General features: G+C 36.9%; 1 protein-coding gene across 4 annotated transcripts in view; it reads right to left on the minus strand.

The window, feature by feature from the left end:
* letm1 (leucine zipper-EF-hand containing transmembrane protein 1) overlaps positions 1 to 22,115 on the minus strand; it is a 66,356-nt gene that overhangs the window by 16,213 nt on the left and 28,028 nt on the right. For 2 of the 4 annotated variants that reach the window (XM_073042280.1, XM_073042278.1), the window contains exons 6-11: positions 19,834 to 20,037; positions 16,404 to 16,523; positions 15,163 to 15,294; positions 11,367 to 11,546; positions 7,641 to 7,793; positions 1,894 to 2,028 (exon numbers count right to left, since the gene is read on the minus strand). In XM_073042280.1, coding sequence (XP_072898381.1) covers positions 1,894 to 2,028; positions 7,641 to 7,793; positions 11,367 to 11,546; positions 15,163 to 15,294; positions 16,404 to 16,523; positions 19,834 to 20,037 — 924 coding nt within the window. Of the gene's footprint in view, positions 1 to 1,893; positions 2,029 to 7,640; positions 7,797 to 11,366; positions 11,547 to 15,162; positions 15,295 to 16,403; positions 16,524 to 19,833; positions 20,038 to 22,115 lie in introns of all 4 variants that reach the window. The other 2 variants (XM_073042279.1, XM_073042277.1) reach the window with 1 other exon arrangement.

The raw sequence follows: 22,115 nt of genomic DNA on the forward strand, positions 1-22,115 counted from the left end.
GAGCACAGATACAAATCAATCTAAAAATAAGAGTACTGAATTCTTATAGTTCAGCAAGAAAACTAACTAGACAAGGCTTTTCCAAGCCTCATTTTAATGAATGAAACTTTTTATAGCAGTAGTGACTGCAAGCAGCTGTATTTTATGTACTTGTGGAAAAAGATAGGTAGAGGAACGTTTTCATTTGGGGGGGGGGGTTAGAAAGGACAATTTTACATGTCTGTGACAAGATTCAACGAAATAATACTGTCATTGAAAGCAGATCAATCAGAGCAGGGAGACATGGAAGGAAAAGAGTGAGTGCAACAATCTTCCCACATAAAAAAGGATGTGACCTCCAAATCTAAAGTTCCACAAATTTCAATAGGTCTTTGCGGTAATTCAAACAGTAAAAAAAGCAAAAGGCTAAGAAAATAAGAAAATAGCAGTATTAGACTATAAAGCCAATCAAACTTGCTACGCCATTCAATACAATCATGTCTGACCCAATGCCTCAAGTTCATTTTGCTTTTTAATCTCCATGTCCTCTAATCCTCTTAGTCTAGAATATATTCAAGGCTTTGAACAATATTTTTAGTACTGAGATTCCATAGACTTCAGGGGCTCAAAAATTCTAAAAGATTTACCACCCCCGCTTAAGGAAATTTCACACATCAGATAACAGTTCAATACCATAGAAAGACCATGGTAGAGAAAGTACAGGTTGAATGTTAAATGGTAATTAGGGAGGCAAAGGGACATGGAACTATGTATTGGTAAGTAAGAATAAATCAAGAAATACTCAGTAGTCCATGCAGTATCTATGAAGCAAGGAGTTTTCATCAAAGTATTAAAGATATTATTGCAATTCATAAATTATTGGTGTCCTACACAGATGCTTCTTATGGCATTGATATTTAATAAGATCAGCCGCAAAAAGAAATTAGAGCAAGAATGTAGAAATTATTACAGAGAAGCATGAGATATTTGGGAAGGGAATAAATACCCAGTAAATAGCAGAATTTTGCAAGGTGTTGATGAATAGCTTAAGTATCTTGCCTAAGATTCCTAAAGGTAGTAGGATAGACAGTTAATGTTACCAATAGGATTATTTTAACAGAGGCATACAATATAAAAGCCAGGAGTGTGTATTCAAAACAGTTTACATTCAAATAGTAATTACATCAGAGAGTGAGTCTTGAATACAGTTCTTGTCATCACAATAAAGAGGATTCAGTTCATGCTGAGAGGGCACAGAAGAATGTACAAGAATACTGGAGAATTTTAAATTATGAAGAGGCTTGGTGACGGATTATTTTATTTGGAAAAGGAGCTTGAGAGTATATTTAATTGTAACATGTTAAATCATAAAAAGGGTCTAAATAAAAGTGGGCAGGAAGTTCTTATTTTTCTCAGTTCAAGGTTGTAATAATGGGGAGATATTTAAATAGGGACTATTTCACCCACAAATTCTAATGGAGAATATCAGCCTGAATCAGTGACAATTTCTTTCACCCCACTGATGCTGCACAACCCACTGAGTTCTTCCAGCAGATGATGTATTGAAGCAGATTTGAGCATCTGCAATCTTGTGTCCTCACCTATAACATATTTGAAGTTCATTGCTGTAAACAATGAGTGAAGGGTGCAGAAGAGGCCAAAATCATTATTTGACATTCTGCAATCTATAAGGCTACAAAGTCAAGAGTTGGAAAGTAGAATAGCTTAATGTTCACCAGCCCATAGATACTGGACCAACTTCAGCATCATTTTAGAGCCAGTTATATGTGGTACATTTCTAGTCCAAGCAATAAAGAATTATCCTGTTGGTAGGCTGCCACAGTTTCAAGTCGTACAGGGCAACTCAAGGAGAAAAGATGTGAATACTTACATTTGATTCAAATATTTTCCTACCTCACTATATTCTTGTATATCGTCCTTTAATTCCTCCAGCTCTTCCTTCTCTTTAGTTAGTAGTTTCTTCTGTTCTTGCAACTTTATGCAAGCATCACTGAGCATATCTATTTCCTCCTTTGTAATTTCTTCACCCTAAAACAAATGCAGGTAAATCAGTATGAATTGTAACTTAAAGTTTGAAAAGATTAATGATCCAGACCTCACTGAAGTTCAGAATTTCAAAATCTCTGCCATTTATTTACCTCTGGATTATTAACTTTAATTTGTTGCATTTGTAATCATTATTAAACCATAGAACACTTTAATTACAGGAGACCAGAGATAACTAGACAACTTGAAACGAAAATTGGATAAAACTTTGAAAAAAAAGTAAATACTGTTAAAAGACGTGAAAAGGATTACAAGAGACAGCTTTAGTTTAAGAAATAGCAGTGCATCAATTATCTGCCTTTATCTTTTAACGAATTACAACTATTTATAAGGAATAAAGATTAATAAGAAAATGCAACAAATATCCAATCCATTAAATAGGTATGAGTGGCAGCATTCCAGACTTAAAACTTTGAGATTTCAAGTTTGATATTAGGATTTGACTATAACTAAGCAGACTCTTGAACATAATGGAATTTTGGCATCTAGTCTTTCAGTAATCCGCTAAACTAAAAATGCCGTCTGCACATGCTACAATTCAAAGGATCTAGTAGATCTTCCATGCTCTAGCCTAAATTTAATCTCACAACACCCACACAAGAAAATTTTAAAATTAGTCGGTTATTCATTCCATTTAGCCATTATTGACATGCTGTTTGTAATTTAGCTACTCCTGGTAATAATGTCAACACTTTCAAGTTGTGCAGTCTAAGATACCCTAGAGAGCAGAAAGATACTAAAGTTCAATACTACAAGAATGACCATGAAAAGGTGCAGCACAAATCAAACCAAATACTAACAGGCAAAAATGAAGAAAACTAGAAATACTATTAAACAGTAAAAAGTCAGTTTTAGTTTCCATACAATTTTGTAGTGCAAGTATTTTTTCCTTTTCTTGTTTAATTAACTTTCTGCTTTAAGTAAATGGGAAAATAACTTTTGTAGTCATCCATAAGCAAAGATAATTTATTGTGCCCAGCTTATTCCTGCTTTCAAATCCAATGCAACTTTGACAGTGAATGCATTCCAACCACAAAAAGACAAATACATAAAAATTAAGCCTGCTTCTTTCTTCATAAAAACAGGCAATAATGCTTACTAGAAATTGATAAATACCTTAGATGATCTTTCTCTTTTCTAGCTGGAGAAAGGACTAATTTACAATATGGATAAAAATGATACATAGAAAAACAAAGACACTATTCCTCTTCAGGACTGGAAACCCACTATGCATCCCATGATAACAATAACCACTTAAGCCATCTTATTAAACATCAAAGAGTTACTGGGTGCAATCACCATGTGGCAAAAATTCCTTCCAGATCTGTCTATTCTAGAAAGAAATTAGCATCCAATGGAACAAGGATGAACAAATAAAACAGTATGGATCTAATGACAAATTATGCTCAGCTACCCTGACTGACTTTTTAATGAGATAACTAAAATATAAATAAGGGCTATTCATTTGGTATTTTGTACAAAGAAAAAAAGCAGTTGATATCATACCAAGTCTACATGATAAAAAAGGCAACTGAGTCATAATATACAAAATTAGTTGAAGAAAATGATAGCAGCAAATAAGTATTTATAATAGAACTGCTCAAGCAACAGTGGTAGAATCACTGCTGTTTGATATACATCAATAATCCAGGAAGACTTTGCAAAATATGTACTGTAAAAATCACTATTCAGTCTCAGCTACAGCAACATGTCAAAAACTCAGGAGCAGAATTCAGAAACAACATGATGGTCTTGAAGAAAATGTAGACAGAATTACAGGGCAGTACAGCTGCTACCTCACAGTGCCAAAGATATGGGTTCAATTCTCACTTCAGGTGACATCTATGTGGAGTTTGCAGGTTCTGCTTATGACTGAGTGGCCCAGTTTTCTCCTACACTCCAAAGACGTTCAGGTTAGTACATTAAATGGCAACTATAAATTAGCACTAGTGTGTAGGAGAGTGGTAGAAATTTGAGGCTGTTGAAAAGAAAGTGGGGAGAATGATAAAAAGGGGATTAACTCATTATAACTGGACAGACTAGAGAAACTGGTGTTGGCATTACTCGTGTATTATTGTCACATGGACTGAGATACAGTGAAGAGCTTTTGTATGCATGTCATTGAGAAGATCATTCCATAAGTACATCACGGTAGTAAAAAAGGAAACAATGTAGAATGAAGTATCACAGTTAATGACAAAGTACAGAAATGCCAAGCAGACATTTTGCAGAGGCAATTTAACCATTCATTTTTTAAGGAAATGTTTCAAATAGCTGAGGTATAAAGAAACAGGTCACAGGTTTAAAGTGATACGCTGGCAACTGCCTCACCAAGTGAAAGCTATTTCCAGAGCTACCCAATGAACAGCTTCATCTTAAATTAACCCTTTATCTTCTATGCACAAGGGAATAGAAGTTCAGCCTTTTACAATTTAGCCAAATATTGAACTGTTCTACACTTCTGCATTAAAAGAGAAATTTTACTGTCCAGAACTCAATCTACTCCAGAAATAGTCTCACCATACACAACTTATAATAATACTATATTATAATAAATGTAATAGCAACTTTTATATTTCAGCTTGCTTTACATAAAAATATCTGAATACACATTACATCACCACTGAAATCTCTCAAACAGAATTCCCAAAGTCTGCGGTGTTATTAAAAATGCAGAGCAGATACTGAAAACTGTTGACAGAGTGCCACAGATGTATAACATCTCTAAAAATGACCAACCAAAAACAGCAGATTATATACCTTCCTGACCATCAGAGAAATCTTTCTGCTCTTCATATAGATATAGAGAGAAGAAAAAAGGGTGTTATACAGAATTCTTTTTAAAAATGCCAGAAGTACAGAGACATTCACCTAACCGTGATATATCTTTGCCGCTTCTTAAACTGTGACAGCATGGAAAAACAAATAGAAAAGTAGCTGAAATGGCTCAATTTTGGGTCAATGCCGTCAGATTTCTTACATCAATAGTCAATGTAATAACTCTAATAGATATATCGCACCAGCAGCTTAAAAGTAGAAAATGAAGGCCATTCAGACCAAATTTTTGTTTTTAATGGATTTTATTGCTGCTAGACAAACTCAGAATTAAAAGTTATTAATAAAATTATTAGACTAATATTTATAAAAACTTGGTAATTTAATTCAAATTTCAGTGCTCTTTTGAATTTTTTAAAAAAGATTTTTCCCCAGTCACTTTATATTTACTTGTAGCTTACACAGAATTATGAAGCTAATATAAGATTTCTATGAAGGTTATGATATTCGATAAAATCATGAGACATAAATAATACATTCTTGACCAGAGCTCCTGCAGAAACAACACCATTTGGCTCCAAAATCTGGAATATGATACTTTGCTTATTTTAGTTCCTTCAAATCATGAAGACTTGTCCAAGAACTGCAAGTTACTTTCACCGCCACACTAGAGCTACATCCACACTAGACCGGAAAATTTTGAAAACGCCGATTTTGCATAAAAACGATAGGCGTCCACACTATGCGTTTTTAAAAATATCTCTGTCCACATTGAAACGGAGATTTCGGCGAATCTCCTCCTACTGCGCATGTGCAGGACACATCTACAGACAACAAGCGACATGTTTGGTGTCAAATCTCGCCATGAAAGTGCTTGTTTGTTCAGTTACAGACTAGAAAAACTTAAACGACGGGCAGCTGTTGGCTCTCGCGCAGGAGGATATAAAAGTTTTTAAAAAACTGAAGCGTATAGAGGCAACCAACAGGGAGTTCACGGACTGTATGACCTGGCTGACGATGAACATTGAAAAACTGACTAACTCTGTTGCATTAATAAAGCACCTTGTTAAATGTGTAAAACATGTCTGCATCAGTATTATCTTGTATTTCCATACAATGTTACATTAGGCTGTTAGACATCTATTGTCAGAGAAGTATTTGCATAAATAGGTAAACCACCTTCATACGAGCAAGGAGAAAACAGGGTAAAGTGAGTATACTTATTTATTCAGTAAGTTATGGGTCAAAGTATTTGGTGAGTACATTTCTAACTCTTCTGGCTTCAGTCTCGTTGCCGTCTGTTCTGAAATTATTAGGTTGCATTCAAGAAAATGAAATGGCGCACTGCCGTCTGGCAGCGTTTTCAGATTTCTCCGGTTACCCCGTTCACACTGACCTCCCAGAGCAGCATTTTCAAAAATACACACTCTGGAAAGCATTTCTGAAAAGCTCTCGTTTTGGGGGACAAAAACGCCGTTTTAGTGTGGACGGAGGGTAAAAACGAAGAGAAAAAGCTTCAGTTACAGATTTATCCGGTGTAGCGTGGACGTAGCCTAAGATCCTCTCAAAGATCTGCTTAGTTATACTTAATAGAAAATGAAGGTGCAGGAGCCTGTGGAGTAAAAAGGGTCTCATTAGCTACAACAAAGGATCCACATCCCTGTGCATGAATACAAATAAAAACTTCAAATGACACAATTAACAAGTACTGCATGATCACATGAACAATATATAGGCATAGATATGCCAACTAGTAGTCTTTTCCATTTAATCACTTCTGTAGACCATCAAGGTAAAACCTTCAGAGATCACGTCCAACAACCTGGAGAAGCTAGTAAACACTCTGTGCTTCTTCCTTTACTCTAATACATACATGTCAAATTCAGTCATCTCTGCACCCTTATGTCAGTCATCAATTGTAGGTCCTTCCATTAATCCAAAGAAGATAATGCTTGGAAGAATATAAATACTTAAAAGTCACCTTAATTTTTGTAGTTAAGAATATCCTAAATGTCTCCTTGGGCTCAACTTCATATTAGGCCAAGTCACAGTTGTCAGTTACCTTTTAGGAAGAACAGCAGCTGCACAGTCAGCTACTCAGTCATCATTTAATGTTAATTGGATCTTACAGGTTGAACATTTACATTTAGTGGCACTATCTCTGCTAATATGCCCAACACTTCAAACCCCTTCAGTCTCTTTCTCAACTCTATCAAAATTCAACATCTTAGAACTGGGTAACAGCTGTCACTGGACCATCAGGAATAAAAGCTTTCAGTAAATTAACCCTTTCTGATTCAGTAAGAGTACAGTATTTCAGCTGACTGAAATCAAACATGTTAATTGAACAGTGGATTCCACACAATTAACATTTCTTTAAAAGCTGTTATTGCTGATAAAATTCATCAGCCTAGCCTGTACATATTTTCAGAAAATAATTACGGTACTTCAGCTTTTGCATTAACCAATACACTTTATCTAAATAATGCTCAGATTCTATCACACAGTAATTTTGGAAACACTCTACATTTCTGGAATTTAAACCCAGAAAAATAATGTGATGAGAAAACTTTCTGCCAGAAAATGTTTCACATTTAAAAATTCACAATTTTAATCTACAAGAGTAAAAATAGAACTGTCGACCAGATTAGCGCTATCCAGTGATGCTTGTTGTATACTATTACACGCCCTTCCTCCCAAACCATTGAAATATATTCTAGTTTGAAGGTTGATTAGGATAATGCCAACAAGTAACCTTTTGAATGAAATAGACAAAATGACTGAAAATATAGATAATCGACATTTGCTTTTAAACAAACCTTTATTCCTTCTAATACTGGGGCTGTATCTTTCAAGGTCTCAGAATGCATCGCCAGGTCAGCCTTAGCCAATTCGTGTTCTGTATCAATAACAATTTGGCTCTCCTTCACATTGACAGCTGCTGCTTCCAGATTCACTGCTGATTCTACTTCCTTCTAAAACACAATTTAAGAGAATTGACACAATTAAAGTAGCAACAGAAAAGAGCATGCAAGTGGAAGGTCATGCAATTTTTAAGCATCTTTCAAGTTATGAAATGCTTTTGAATGAAGTGTCATTACAATAAAAAGCAGTTGATATAAAAGTACAAGAGATGTATACAGCCCTTCAAGCCTGCAATGTCATTTAAGGTAAAAGCTGATCTTCTATCTCAACACCACATTCCTACATTGTCCCTATAACCCTCATTTCTCAGTCTCTCACCATAAAAAAAAACTTCTATTCCTCTTTGTGCACCCTAGTAAACAGTGTCACGTTTTTCTGAATTACCTTTTAACCTCATACAGCATTCTATCACACATGTCCCAAATCACCAGATAATGATCAGAAATTAATTTTAAGGCAGGGGTCACCAACCTTTTTTGCACCGCGGACCAGTTTAATATTGACAATATTAAACACACAGCACATATATTCCTCCCATGAATATAGTGGTAAGTCAATTATAAGTCAATAGCATCATATTTTAAGTAACATTTGCATATTAAACACACAGCACATATTTTCCTCGTACGAACATATAAGATCATTACAACACACCAATATTGCTGAATCAGTGGGAGCCCTGGGCTTGTTTCCCTGCAACAAGACGGTCCCATCGAGAGGTGATGGGAGACAGCGATACTTGAAGGGGGTTCCTTATGTCCAGTCTATTCCACAATTTAGTTTTCATTGCATTCATTGCAGAAAACTCCGCTTCACAGAGATATGATGTTGGAAATGGAAGCAACGTTTTAGGTGCTTTCGTGGCTATTTCAGGATATTCAGCCTTGTCTTTGATCCAGAATGCCGGCAGAGATGTTATGTCAAACATACTTTTCAGCCCACTGTTATTTGCAAGCTCGAGGTGTTGATCTTCTTCCCGCACTGACATCCCCAGGGACATTCATAATTGGGTCACGCACCCATTCCTTTGCACGTCTTGGGTCATTTGCAGTTGGGAAGTAACCCTCGAATTCTGTTGACAGCGAACATAGGTGATCGCGCACTAGCTGTGAGAAGGATGGTGCAGCCTCAGTCTCTCCCAAAATCCCAGCTGATGTTGGGAACATGTCAAATATGCCCTGTCCACTCACTGTCCCCACAGTTCCAGTTTGGCTTTGAAAGCAGACATTTTATCTGCCAACCTGAGGACAGCTGTCATTCTCCCCTGAAGTGACAAATTGAGTTCATTGAGCAGGTTGAAGATGTCACACAGATAAGCGAGTTTTGCTATCCACTCCTCGTCACTGAAGTGTGCTGCCAGTGGTGACTTTTTTCCTGAAAGAAATCTCTGTAGCGGCTCTCTTAACTCAAAAACCCTGGCCAGGGCTCTCCCCCTTGATAGTGTGTAAGAGAAGGCGTTTGTGCTCTGCATCCACTTCCTCACAAAGCTGCTCAAACAGAGTCAGTTAAGGGCTTTTGCTTTGATGTGATTGATAACTTCAACAACTTCACTCAATACACTGTTAAGATCAGGTGACATTTTTTTGGCTAGCCAGCATTTCCCTGTGTATGACACAGTGTGTAGACTGGCATTCAGGAGCAACCTCTGACTCGGGTAGTGAAACCAGACAGCCATCCAGTCATAGGTGCAGCCCCGTCTGTGCATATTCCAACACAGAATGACCAGTCCAGTTTGCTTGACATGTAGTCATTTAAAGACTTGAATAGTTCTGCCCCAGTTGTGTTAGTTGGCAGTGGCAGTGCACATAACATATCCTCCTGCACACCGTCTTGAAAAATATATCGCACATAAACCAGCAGTATTGCCTTGTTGTCGACATCGTAGACTCGTCGACCTGGATAGCATACCATGGTCTTGGAGCGTGCAAGTCACCGATCACATTAAAGCTATATTTTATGTACGACTCGTCATATTTTCTGTTGAAGGAAGCCTTCTCGTTTTTTGCAGTCTTGGCCTCAGCTGTCTCTGCATTATCATCATCGTTAGGCCTTTTATGTCTCTTACCACCTCTTCCAAAGAAAATCTCAAATGACATTTGTTTTTTACTCATTCGAGCAGTTGTAGGTTAATGACCAACTGATGACCTCGCGTGCGTTCAAGTTCAACAGTGGGTGTGACAGGAAATGAGGAAAGGTGCAGCTGACTCATATCGTTTCATATCGCCAAATCATATTGTTCCCTCGTGGCCCGGTAGCACATGCTCTGCGGCCCGATACCAGTACGCAGCCTGGTGGTTGGGGACCACTGTTTTAAGGGATAAATTGGCCAAAGCACAGGACACAAGTACACAAGATATTTAATAGTCATCTTGGAGATCACTGTCAATTCACTGATGTATGCACAAAACTATGCTTTTTCAGCAGTATGCTGGAACATCTGCCTAGAATTTATCTGCAAGACTTTGGAGTAGGACTTCATTCCAAATCTGACCCAACTTCAGTTAAATGAAGACAATACCTTTAGAATCAAGTTGAAATACACACTCTAAAAATGCAGTTTTTGCTGTTCTCAAACTCTACAATGACTTTTAGAGGGGTATAAAATCATGAAGAGTGTGGATAGGGTAAATGCACCCAGTTTTTTTCTAGGAAAAAGGAACCAAAAACTGGAGGCATAAGATAAAGTGAGAGGGGAAAAAAAATTAAGAGTGATCTGAGGGGCAACTTCTTCACACAGAGGGTAGTGAATATATGGAACGAGCTGCCAGAGAATTTAATTGAGGCAGTTACAATAACAACATAGAAAAGTCATTAGGGTAAGTATATGGATGATAAAATTTAGAGGCATGTGGTAAGGGAGGTATCTCCCTCAATCACAGGACTCTGCAAAGTGGTGTGGACAGCCCAGCACATCTGTAGTTGTGAACTTCCCATGACTTAGGACATTTACAAAGACAAGTGTGAATAAAGGGCCCAAAGGATCACTGGGGACCCAAGTCACCCCAACCACAATCTATTCTCCAGCTGCTACCATCAGGAAACAGTACCGCAACATAAAAGTCAGGACCAACAGGCTCCAGGACAGCTTCTTCCACTAGGCTATCAGATTGATTAACTCACGCTGATTTGAGTGCATTTCTATATTACATTGTTCTATTTATTATAAATTACTATGATTGCACATTGCACATTTAGACAGACATATCGTAAAGACTTTTACTCCTCATGTATGTGAAGGATGTAAGAAATAGTCAATTCAAGTGCAAAATGCGCAGATTAGGTGTGTAATTTGCTGCCATCAATGAGCTGTTTCAAAGTGCTTGTTTCCATACTGTATTACTCCATGTCCCTATTCTGCCTTGAGGTTTAGTTTGCACTAGAAAAAAATCTATGCTAACTTGTGCTATGAATTTCTACCAGTCTAGATGAAATTACATATTCAATTTAAATATTCTTATTGAATTGCAACTCTTTTCATCAAATGTTGCGCATTAAAAATATTTTAAAATCTTAGCAATCTTGCACATCTTTTTCAATTCTCAAAGTTATGCACTTCTCAAACATCATTGTAAACTAGTGCTTAAAATTTCAAGGAGTGAAAGAAATGTCAAGATACTCACCCTGGCTTCAACCTGTAAGCTCTCCTTTGCTTTCTCAGCAGCTTCTGCCATCCGTTCCATCTCACGCTCCTGGTTCTCCTTTTTGATGGCTGCTTCCTCTTGCAATGTTGCTTCCAATTTGGTTTTATTATCCACCTTGTCACATTCAACTTCTGCTACTTTCACTTGAGCTTCCTTTGCCTACATAAAAGAATGCCATAAACAGGCAAACCAGCAGAGAACTGAATGAAGCATGCTTCAGATAGCACCTCAATGACTGACCAACAGAAACAATTGTTCATTTTGTTTAAAAAGACAAAAGATAGTATGAATAATTTCTCTTCACTTTTACCGCAAGTTAAGTAAAATGGAGTTTTCCTTAATAACAAATTCACCCCATAAAATGTATGCATCAACAAAGGTGCAAATTATTCCACTAAATTTGGCATTCAAGTTCAGTAAACTACTTCTTCCTATAAAGCAATACAAAGTCAATCATCCAATACTAATTTGAGCAATAATATACTGTCCTGAACTTAAAACCAATCGGTGATATTTTCAGCAGGACAGAACTTGTGTATAAATATCAGTTGTTGACATACATAAGTGCAGGACTTTCATGTTAATGTGCAATTTCTAATCTTGCCAGGGAAGCACCACTAGTATTTCCCAGTTATGCTCCACTAAGTTCAAATCAAGCACAAACATGGCAATTCCCTACAGCTGGATCCATGAACGTATTCATCTGAAAGGATGTTTTACAAGTGAGGAAGATGGGCAAAAATAAAGTTTACAAATCTTTACATTAGTTTCTTCATTTTGACCATTTTTAATAATTTAAGCATGGGCCCTTTGAGTATTTTTAATAGTCATTCATTATTTTTGTTTAGTTGATTTCAAGTAGCTATTGAATGCTTCCAGATACAAGGGATGCATTTAAAAGGTTTAAAAGCTCTACCATTGGCCAAAGTTCCCAAAAGTTTGTCAGCTAGCTATTAAAAGCCTATGACATTATGGAGCAGTGATGGGAAATGTATGATAATGTATTTTGGTAATGGGAACAATAGTGCGGACTATTTAAAGGGCAGAAGGTTCAAACATCAGAGGTACAGAGGGACTTAGGGGTCCTCGTTCCAGAAGGAAAAAAGGGAAATGCAAAGTTGACATTTATCTCAAGGGGAATGAAATATAAAAGCAAGGAGATAATGCTGAACCTTTACAGGCTGCACTTGGGGTATTGTCAACAGTTTTGGGCCCCATATCTTAGAAAGGATGAGTTGGCATTGAAGAAAATTTAGAGGAGGTTCACAAGGATGATTCTGGGAATGAAGAGGTTAACACATGAGGAGCATTTGGCAGCTTTGGGCCTATACTCAATAGAATTTAGAAGAATGCGGGGGGGGGGGGGGGAATCTCATTGAAACCTACCGAATGTTGAAAGGACTAGATAGGGTGGATGTGGAGAGAAGATTTGCTATGGTGGGGGGGGGGGGGGGGGTATCCAGAACAAGAGAGCACAACCTCAAAATTGAGGGATGACCCTTTAGAACAGAGGTAAGGAGGAATTTTTCTTTTGGCCAGAGAGTAGTAAATCTGTGGAATGCTCTGCCATAGACTGTGGTGAAGCCCAAGTCTGTGGCTATATTTAAGGCGAAGGTTGATAGTTCCCTGATTGGTCAGGTCATCAAAGGACATAGCGAGAAGGCAAATGTATGGGGGTTGAGTGGGTTCTGGGATCAGCCATGATAGAATGGCAGAGATGACTTGATGGGCTGAATAGCCCAACTTTGCTCCTCTATCTTAGGGACATTTTATCATTTCCTATTTGGTCTAATTAATTTTTGGTTTAAATGTTTTAAACTCAGTTTTAGAATTGGATCTGAGCTGATTGTGTGAAATATATTTGATAGAAAAGCTGGCATTTCTCCATTGGTCTTCATGTGCATATAATACAGAAATTGGAAGTCAATTCTCTCTGGTGTGGTGTTAGAGGACTGGAGGGCTGTCAACATTGTACAATTGTTTGCAAAGAAAGAAGGAACCAGGTAAACTTGACTTGAAATATAAACCAAATAGTTTAACTTTAGTGGCAGGAAAATTATCATCAATTTTGAGGGACAATATAATCTTCCATTCAGAAAGGTACAGATTAATCAAGATGGCAGTTATAAATCACTAATGACTACAGTTTTTGAGGCAGTAACAAAGAGAACAGTGTGTTTAGGGAGGCTACATGATCTTTAGTAAGGCGTTTGACGAAGCCTCACATGGCAAACTGGTCAAACAACTTAGTCCCAAACAACTTGGGAATATGGAAGAGTGAAAAAGTTCATCTCAAATTTGCTCAAGGCAGAATGAGAAATGCTCTGGGATTTTGAAAGGCTCAGTACTGTACCATTCTTGTTTGTAGTATTTTAACATAGCTAATAGTGCCAATATGGACGTGAATGCAGAGAACATGATAAAGATGTTATAAAAAAATTGTCGGTGTGGTTTTCAGTGAGGATAAAAATGTCAGATTACAGGTAGGTATCAACAATGTATTGGCCAGTTGAGCAGAAGTGCCAACAAGATTTTAAAGCAAATTTTCAAGTATACATTTAGAAAATTCAACAGAATAATTTAACATAAAATAAAGTAATAATAAATGGAACAGAGCTTAGGGAACAATCCACAATCCTTAAAGAGGTAATTCAGGCCAATAAAGTCATCATCTGGGAGCAAAGCCTCATTGTCATCTATGTTGCTTGGTTTCACTTTGTAAAAGGCGAAAGCATTCAAGCCCTGCCACAATTGTCGAGCATCCTTCACTGATTAAAGCTTGGTCCAGAATTTGATTTTGTACGTGACATGGCTATCCGGATATCATACTTGGACCTCTTGTATCTTACTTTCTCCAATGCATAGGATCACAAGAGAGTGCAGACAGTCACTGACATAGCCAGCTCCATCATGGGCAGAACCTTCTGCACCATCAAGGCTATCTTCAAGGGGCAGTGATTCAAGAAAGTGCCACCGATCATTTAAGGACATGCCCTTTTCTTGTTTCTACCATCAATGATAGTTAGATGAGCCTGAAGACCCACACTCAATCATTCAGAAACAGCTTCTTCCCCTCAGTTATCCGATTTCCAAATAATCTATGAACTCATGAACACTACTTCATTCTTTTCTTTGCACTATTTATTATACACTTGGCACTGTATTGCTGCTGCAAACATCAAATTTCACATTATATGTTAGTGATAATAAACCTAATCCTGAATTGTTAGAGTCTAGATTTTTGGTAGATTCCACCAACATTTTAGTTTCTGGTATACCCATTGCATGATTACCTAAAATACAACCAAACTAGTTCTAATTAATTATAAATTAGTTTATTTTGTGTGTATTAACAGCCAGATTTATAACATTCACCAAGTTATAACGTTTTAATGTCACATTGAGAACACATTGTGTGTACTGACTTCGAAGTACATAATAAATTCATAGAGGGACAGAGAGATAATGTGGTTGTGAGTGGATGTTTTCCAGATGTCATGTTTACAGGGGTTGTTTTACAGAAAGCAACATTTTAATTCACTGGACAAAATTTTAAAATAAGTTAATAACATTAAACATGAAATTTGCTAAATGGAGAGAACTGTAACATTCTTGAGGCTACTGGTGAAATGGGCAGATACAGAGAATATGATATTATGTTATTTATTTATTTTATTTATTTTAGCAGTAAAATCAGCAGTAATCAAAAGACCAAAGAATATTTGAACTGCAACTTTAAACACATTCCAAAATGTATATTTAGCAAATTACTTACCACACTGTCTGGCAATGTTTGTAAAGTTGTTGTAAGCTGGTCAGCTGGTGAAAGGGTGTCTGGAAGAAACATGGCTCTAGACAAGAGTAACAGTGAAGTTGGAATTTGCTGGTTTAAGTGAAGATCCAACCACTATTAAAAAGAAAACAAAATTAACGATGCACATGAAACTTATTTGGTACTTGTGTAATTTGGCCTACATCTCAATGTCTTTGGATATGTTGATGGTAACTATAATCAGCAAACTGTAGGATTTATTAGTTCCCCAACTGCAACACTGAATCCAGAAGAATTAGCATATTATAAACAATTTTGTTTGCCGTACTTGTACATGCTCAAAATCATTCCATATTTAAAGGCCAGATAGCATTTTATGAAGTCAATAATAACAACACATATGTAACTGGTAAACCAAAGGGATTCCAGAGGGATTCCTTTCATAAATTTACTTTGCATGCTTTAAAGTTACTTCTGATCTACCAGTCAGTTAGAAAATTACCATCAATCTTATTGTGGTTTAGACAGAGACTACTTTATTGCTGAATAGGAAACACTCTGGGATTCCACCTTGCTGTGATTTTTGGAATATCTTTCAATGTGATACTTAAACTAAGAAAATTTAAGGAGCTTGGGTTATGAGTACTATAGTACTAAACTAATTTTAATTGGGATCTTCTACAGAGGCAGAGAAATAAATAAAGTAACACCATATGTGTAATGGGAAACTTAACATCTCAGGTCTGGGACACTTCAACTAAACTGGGAGTGCGAGAAAACTAGTTAGTTTTAGATAGCAGAAAAGCTGGGGGGAGGGGAATAGGTAGAATGATGCTGCTTGACTTCTTGTGCATTTCTAGCATTTTCCATTTTTATTTCAGATTTCAGCAATCAGTAGTTTGTAGATAATCATTTGCTATAGGGAGATATGCCAATATAAATATAGAAAGGGGGATTGTAAACATTATAATGCAAATGAATTAACATAAAAAGCAAAACTAGACCATGGATGCTGAAGGCCACAGCTTGAATAAGATCTGTATCAATGAATAACATTCTGAAAGTAATTCTGAACTACACACAAACACAGAATACAAAACTTTAACTTTGTGGACTAAAGAATGGAATAAAGCCATAAATCAGATACATTTCACATTTATTTTTCTATATCCTTATGGGTCCTAAATCAGAATTACTGAAACTTTTTTTTAAAAAACAGCTTTAATTTTCCTTTGCTCACTCACTTGTTTAAGTTGGTTTTGTAATCTTTCTTCAGTTACTCCAAGTGCCCTCATTCCCCGAGTCCTACAGGCTGCCTGCAGTTCATTTACATTCAGTGTATTTACGCCTTCTTCTGCGATCAACTGCCAGAGGGAAAAAAGAGCACACCATTATAGCAACCCAGAAACAATCAATGCAAGTCCAACCAATCTGCATTAATCCATGCAGGGACAGAATGGACTGAGATCCAATGGGATCAGACTTAATGTGTGTATTACTTAAAATTCAGAACACACCCTTCCTTTCATTTGGACTACCAACAATAGACAAAACATTCATTTTCTTGTGTATGTCTGTTAGTTCTCCACGAGGACTATCCCTTGATATATGTAAGTTGAACAATTTTATTCAAGTAAAAACAGCTTGCTAATATAAATGACATCAAACTTTAGCATCACGTTTCCCCATCCTTGGGTGTTACAAATAATATACAGTGCCTTAAGAAAGTATTCTGCACCCAGAACTATTTTCACATTTTATTATCTTGTTTTCCAAGTTTAAAATATATTGCAGGATCTTTGAGCTAAACATTGTGCATCATGTCAGATCAAAAGAAGAATTCCAAAACTTGTCAACAGTTGACAAGACCACAAGATTGCTTGTCTACTGCTGCTCCCCAGCTAACCTGGCACACCTTGAGCAATTTTAAGGAAGAATGGGCAAATGTTGCTTCATCACATTGTGCAAAACTAATAAAGATTTATCCAAAAAAACTACTGGCTATAATAGCTGCGAGAGATGGTTCAACTATATACTGTGCAAAGTGGATGAATACTTTTGAACTGCTGACACTTCAGCTTCTGATTTTTTAGTTTTTCATGCTCCACAATTTTCCCTGTTTTTGGGCTCCACCGTGGGGAAAAAAGAATCATGTGATTCATAAATAAAATTTCTCAGTTAACTTGATCAAATCCATGGTTGTAATACTCATTCATGTGAACAAAGGGTTGGATGCTGAATATTTTTACAAGATACTGTACAGACATCAAATCATTGGATCCAAAAAGCATATCAATTAAATTGTAACATCTTACATTAAATTGTTCATTGTAGGACAATTTGCTATATGCAAAACTTAGTCTGCTTGTTCTCACAAACAATACAAATTGAAGTACTAAGTTCTAAGTCTGTTCATTTGATAGTCTTTTTTCTTCAAATTTGAAATCTTCATAATCAGTCACACTACCACTTTGAACTATGACAACATTGCTCAGTCTGTAATTATCCAAAAGCTTTATGAAGAACAATTAGCAGAACCTTGGATGATGCGAGAAGGCATAAATTATGGCAAAAAAGCATATGGAATGCTTAGGAAGCTGAATTTTGGTTGGACTCTTGAATAAACAGGGAAGAAATAAGCAGGTCATCAAAATGTTCATGAAATGTCCCTGGTGAGTAGAATTAAGGAAAACACCCAAGCCATTTAATATATACATTAAAAACAAGAGTGTTGCTAAAGAACGTGTAGGGCTACCAGAGAGGAGTATGATAATATTCAAGGGTTGTTATAAAGGTGGTGGTGGTGGTGGATCTCTTGAATAACATAAATGTGTATAAGTTCTCAGGGCCTGATGGGATCTATTGTTTGGATACTGAGGGAAGCAAGGAAGGGGATTGCTGGGGCCTTCTCAGGAAATCTTTGTATCCTTATTAACTACAGTCAAAGGCTGAGATGAATGGAAAATAGTGCAATGTTCATCCTTTATTTGAGAGGGAAATCCAGCAAATTATAGACCAGTAAATTATTGAAAGCTAATAGACTAATCCAAAAAGACTATTGGCTGTAATAGCTGTGACAGGAATTGACTGAAGATAAGATTTACTCACATTTGAAAATGCATAGACTTACTGGAGTTTGTCAGCATGACTTTATGCAGGGAGATCACATCTTATGAACTTGATTTTTTTTTTGAAGAGCTGATAAAGATGATTGATGAGGGTAGAGCAGTGGATGCTATCTACATACACTTCAGTAAAGCATTTGACAATATCCCTCATGGTAGGCTGATCCAGAAGATTAAAGCATATCGGATCCACAACTGGTCAATTGGACTGAAAATTAACTTGGTCAGAGATAACAGAGAACAGTGGTCGGGGGAAGTGTTTCTCTATCTGCTGATCTATAACCTGTGCTGTTTTACAGGGATCAGTGCTTGGGCCTCTATTGATTTGGACAAGATTTAAATTGGTGGACTAGGCAAGTTCATAGATGACATAAAATTTGGCAGAGATGTGGAGAGTGATGAAGGTTGTCAAAGATTAGAGGAGAATATGGATCAACTAGAAATATGTATGAAGAAATGGCAGATGGAATTTAACCCAGGCGACTGAAAAGCGTTGCACTTTGGGAGATCAAATGTAAGAGGAAAATACAGAGAAAATAGCAGCATTTTAAGGGTACAAATCCATACTCCCTGAAAAGTTGCAACTAAAGTAGATAGGCTGGTTAAAAAGCTGTAAAGTATGCTTGCTTCATTGGTTGGGTGTTCAATATAAAAGTTGGCAAGTCACATTGCAGCCGTATACTATGGCTAAGCCATATTTGGATTATCATGTGTTGTTCTGGCCACCGCATTACAGGAAAAATGTGGAGGTTTGGGTGAGCGCTGATGAGGAATAAACTCTTCTCAGGATTCCAGACGGGTATAATTATCAATTTTAACAAATTCTGTCCTCTTCATCAGGGATCAGGTGCAACAGTAGAAACCTGATTGGATGAGGACTAACAAATCAGGAGGGATGGACGGTGAGGGTATAAATACCACCGAACCAAACATGCCCAGCCACCCCCGATGAAGATGGCAGAATTTGTCATTGAAATATCGGTTAAAATTGATAAATGTATCTGGCTGGAAGCCCAAGGAGAGTTTATTTGTCATATACACCAGGAAAGCACCAGATCCTTTTTCAGTGCAGAAGAGGTGCACCAGGATGTGCCTTAGATTAAAGGTTATTAGTTTTAAAGGAAAGGTTGGACAAACTTGGATTGTTTATCCTGTCTGAAAGGCAACCTGATAATATATAAAAGGCATAGATAGGTAGACAGTTAAGAGTCTCTTATCCAAGATAGAAATGTCAAACACAGGAAGGCATAACTTTAAGGTAAAAGGGGCAAAGTTTAAAGGAGATTTACAAAGTTTTTTTTTGTTTTTGCTCAGTGGCAGTGCTTGGAAAATGCTGCCAGGAGAGGAGATGAAAGCAGAAGCATTAGCATTTGGACAGACCTGGAATAGAGAGATATAGGCAGATGAGATTACATTAATTAGGCATCGTAGCTGACACAGACATCGAGCTGAAGAGTGTACACTCTTTCCAACCATAATGGACCACCATTGTTAAAATTCTACTCTTTCTCCAAATGGCTTTTTCAAGTTCATTCCATAAATAAATTACCTGGTCATCTGCACGAATGGCACGCAGTTTCATAATAAGTTGAAATCGTAAGAAGTTATTGGTTCCCATTGACTGCAACTCTAACAATTTACAAAGTGCAACCAGCTGAGGTCGTGTTAAGTTGTCAAGTGTAAGTTCGTCCTCAAATAGCTTAGAAAAACGCATGATCTCCTCATTACTGGGCCTTTCCCCAGAATCTCGAATCTAAAAAGGAAACAATACAGAACATAAGAAATAGTAAATTGTTACTATTCATAAAAGGGTTGAAAGAAATTCCTGATAACTTTCATCATTTATTTTCCCAATACAATATGAATTCCAGTATTTTGCTATATCAGCATCCATATTTTCTAAAATACGGAAATATGCAGGAGCATATGATAGACAATGATATTTACCGAGGATAAATGCTGAAATGTCTCGCATAAATGCAAAATAACTTGGATACTGAGAAACAAAATAATATTTCAAAATTTGCAAGCACCACCAAACTTAGTTGTGATAAACAGTGAGGCAAATACCAACTGATTGCCAAAGGATAAGAAAATGCAAGAAGAACAGGCAGACAAGGGGCAGACAGAACTTAGTACAGAAGTGCAATTTGATACATTTGGCAGAAGGGGAGAGGCAATGCAGCTTTACATGCATAGTTGTAGAGTATGAGTGAGAATGAACGAACTTCAAAGTTCAAAGTAAATTTGCCTGTTATTTACGACTTGAGAACCTGGGATTCTTCAGCATAAATATTTGCAGACAGTAGAACACTGACAAAATGCATGTGATGTTCACCTTTGTACAATAAAAAAAAAGTATGGCTGAAACAAAATGCTGTAAAAACTCAGCTACTCAGGCAACATCTGTATAAGCTCCAGGTCCAAGACCTTTTATCAGAAGTATGCTGAATATTAGGCAGTCACAGCTTCACAGCAAGAACAGGCTCCATCAGGCTTTGTGGCATTGTGTTCTTTCAGAATAGACCTGGCCAACTGCGAGGTACTCTGTTCACGTACAAAACACCAGCAATGTACACAAACACAATCTGTAACCTTATGGCCCGGTAAATCTTTACATTGCTATCAAGCCACAAAGGCATAATCTTATTCAATGACAAGTGCAGAAATGGATACTTAGAGCAGCAATAGCATATCAAAAAACTGGATACAAATACAAATCTGCACATCTACACAGAGACCCAGGAAAGCAGCATCCATCATCAAGGACCCCAGGCCATGCTCTCTCCTTGTTGCTGCTGTCAGGAAAGTGGTACAGGAGCTTCAGGACCCACATCAACAGGTTCAGGAACAGTTAATACCCTTGGACCATCAGGCACTTGAACCAGAGGGGATAACTTCACTCACCACATCACTGAACTGTTTCCACAGCCTATGGACTCACTTTCAAGGATTCTTCATCTCTTGTTCTCGATATTTATTGCTTATTTATTCATAACTATTATTACTATCATTATTTTTGCATTTGTACAGTGGTTGTTATCCATCATGTTGGGTGCACTCTTTCATTGATTCTATTATGTTCTTGGACTAAGTATGCTTGCAAGAGAAACAAATTTCAGGGTGGCATATGGTTACATACATGTGCTTTGATAATAAATTTACTTTGAACTTCAAACTTTTTAAAGCAGCAACACGATACAATGTACCCCCACATTATGGCATTTCAGATAATGGAAATTCACGTTCATGCAATTCAATCCCTACCAAAATATTGAGATACAGAATGAAAGAAATATACATTTTGATTTTGTCAAGGGTTCACCTTATGGGGAATTGTAATATCATTTTCTCAAAATGCAACTGCTTGTACGTGCACTCAAAGTAGCAAAGAGCATAATAAAATTGATCAAAATGAGTATTCTTGCAACCAATTAAGATCAAACTTCTGGGCCCAGTTACCTTAACTCAAAGCTTAAAGTAAAAATAACTGTTAGGAGACAGTGATTCACCATGCTGCTTGAGAGGGAGATGCTAAAATCAGATGCATCAGTATTAGAGTGGAATAAAGGGATTATAAAAGCCTGAAAGCACATACCATCACTCTCAAGGACAGTTTCTATCCCACTGTTATAAGATTATTGAATGGATCTCAAGTATGATAAAATGAACTCTTAGCCTTACAATCTACCTCATTATGTTCGTACACTTATTGTGTATTGCACTCTCTCTTAGATGTTGCACTTTTTCCTGCATTCTGTTCTTGTTTTACCTTGTACTATCCCAATATATTGTGTAATGATTTGATCTGTATGAAGGGTATGCAAAACA

The sequence above is a fragment of the Hemitrygon akajei genome, chromosome 4, assembly GCF_048418815.1.
Source record: "Hemitrygon akajei chromosome 4, sHemAka1.3, whole genome shotgun sequence".
Taxonomy (NCBI): domain Eukaryota; kingdom Metazoa; phylum Chordata; class Chondrichthyes; order Myliobatiformes; family Dasyatidae; genus Hemitrygon; species Hemitrygon akajei.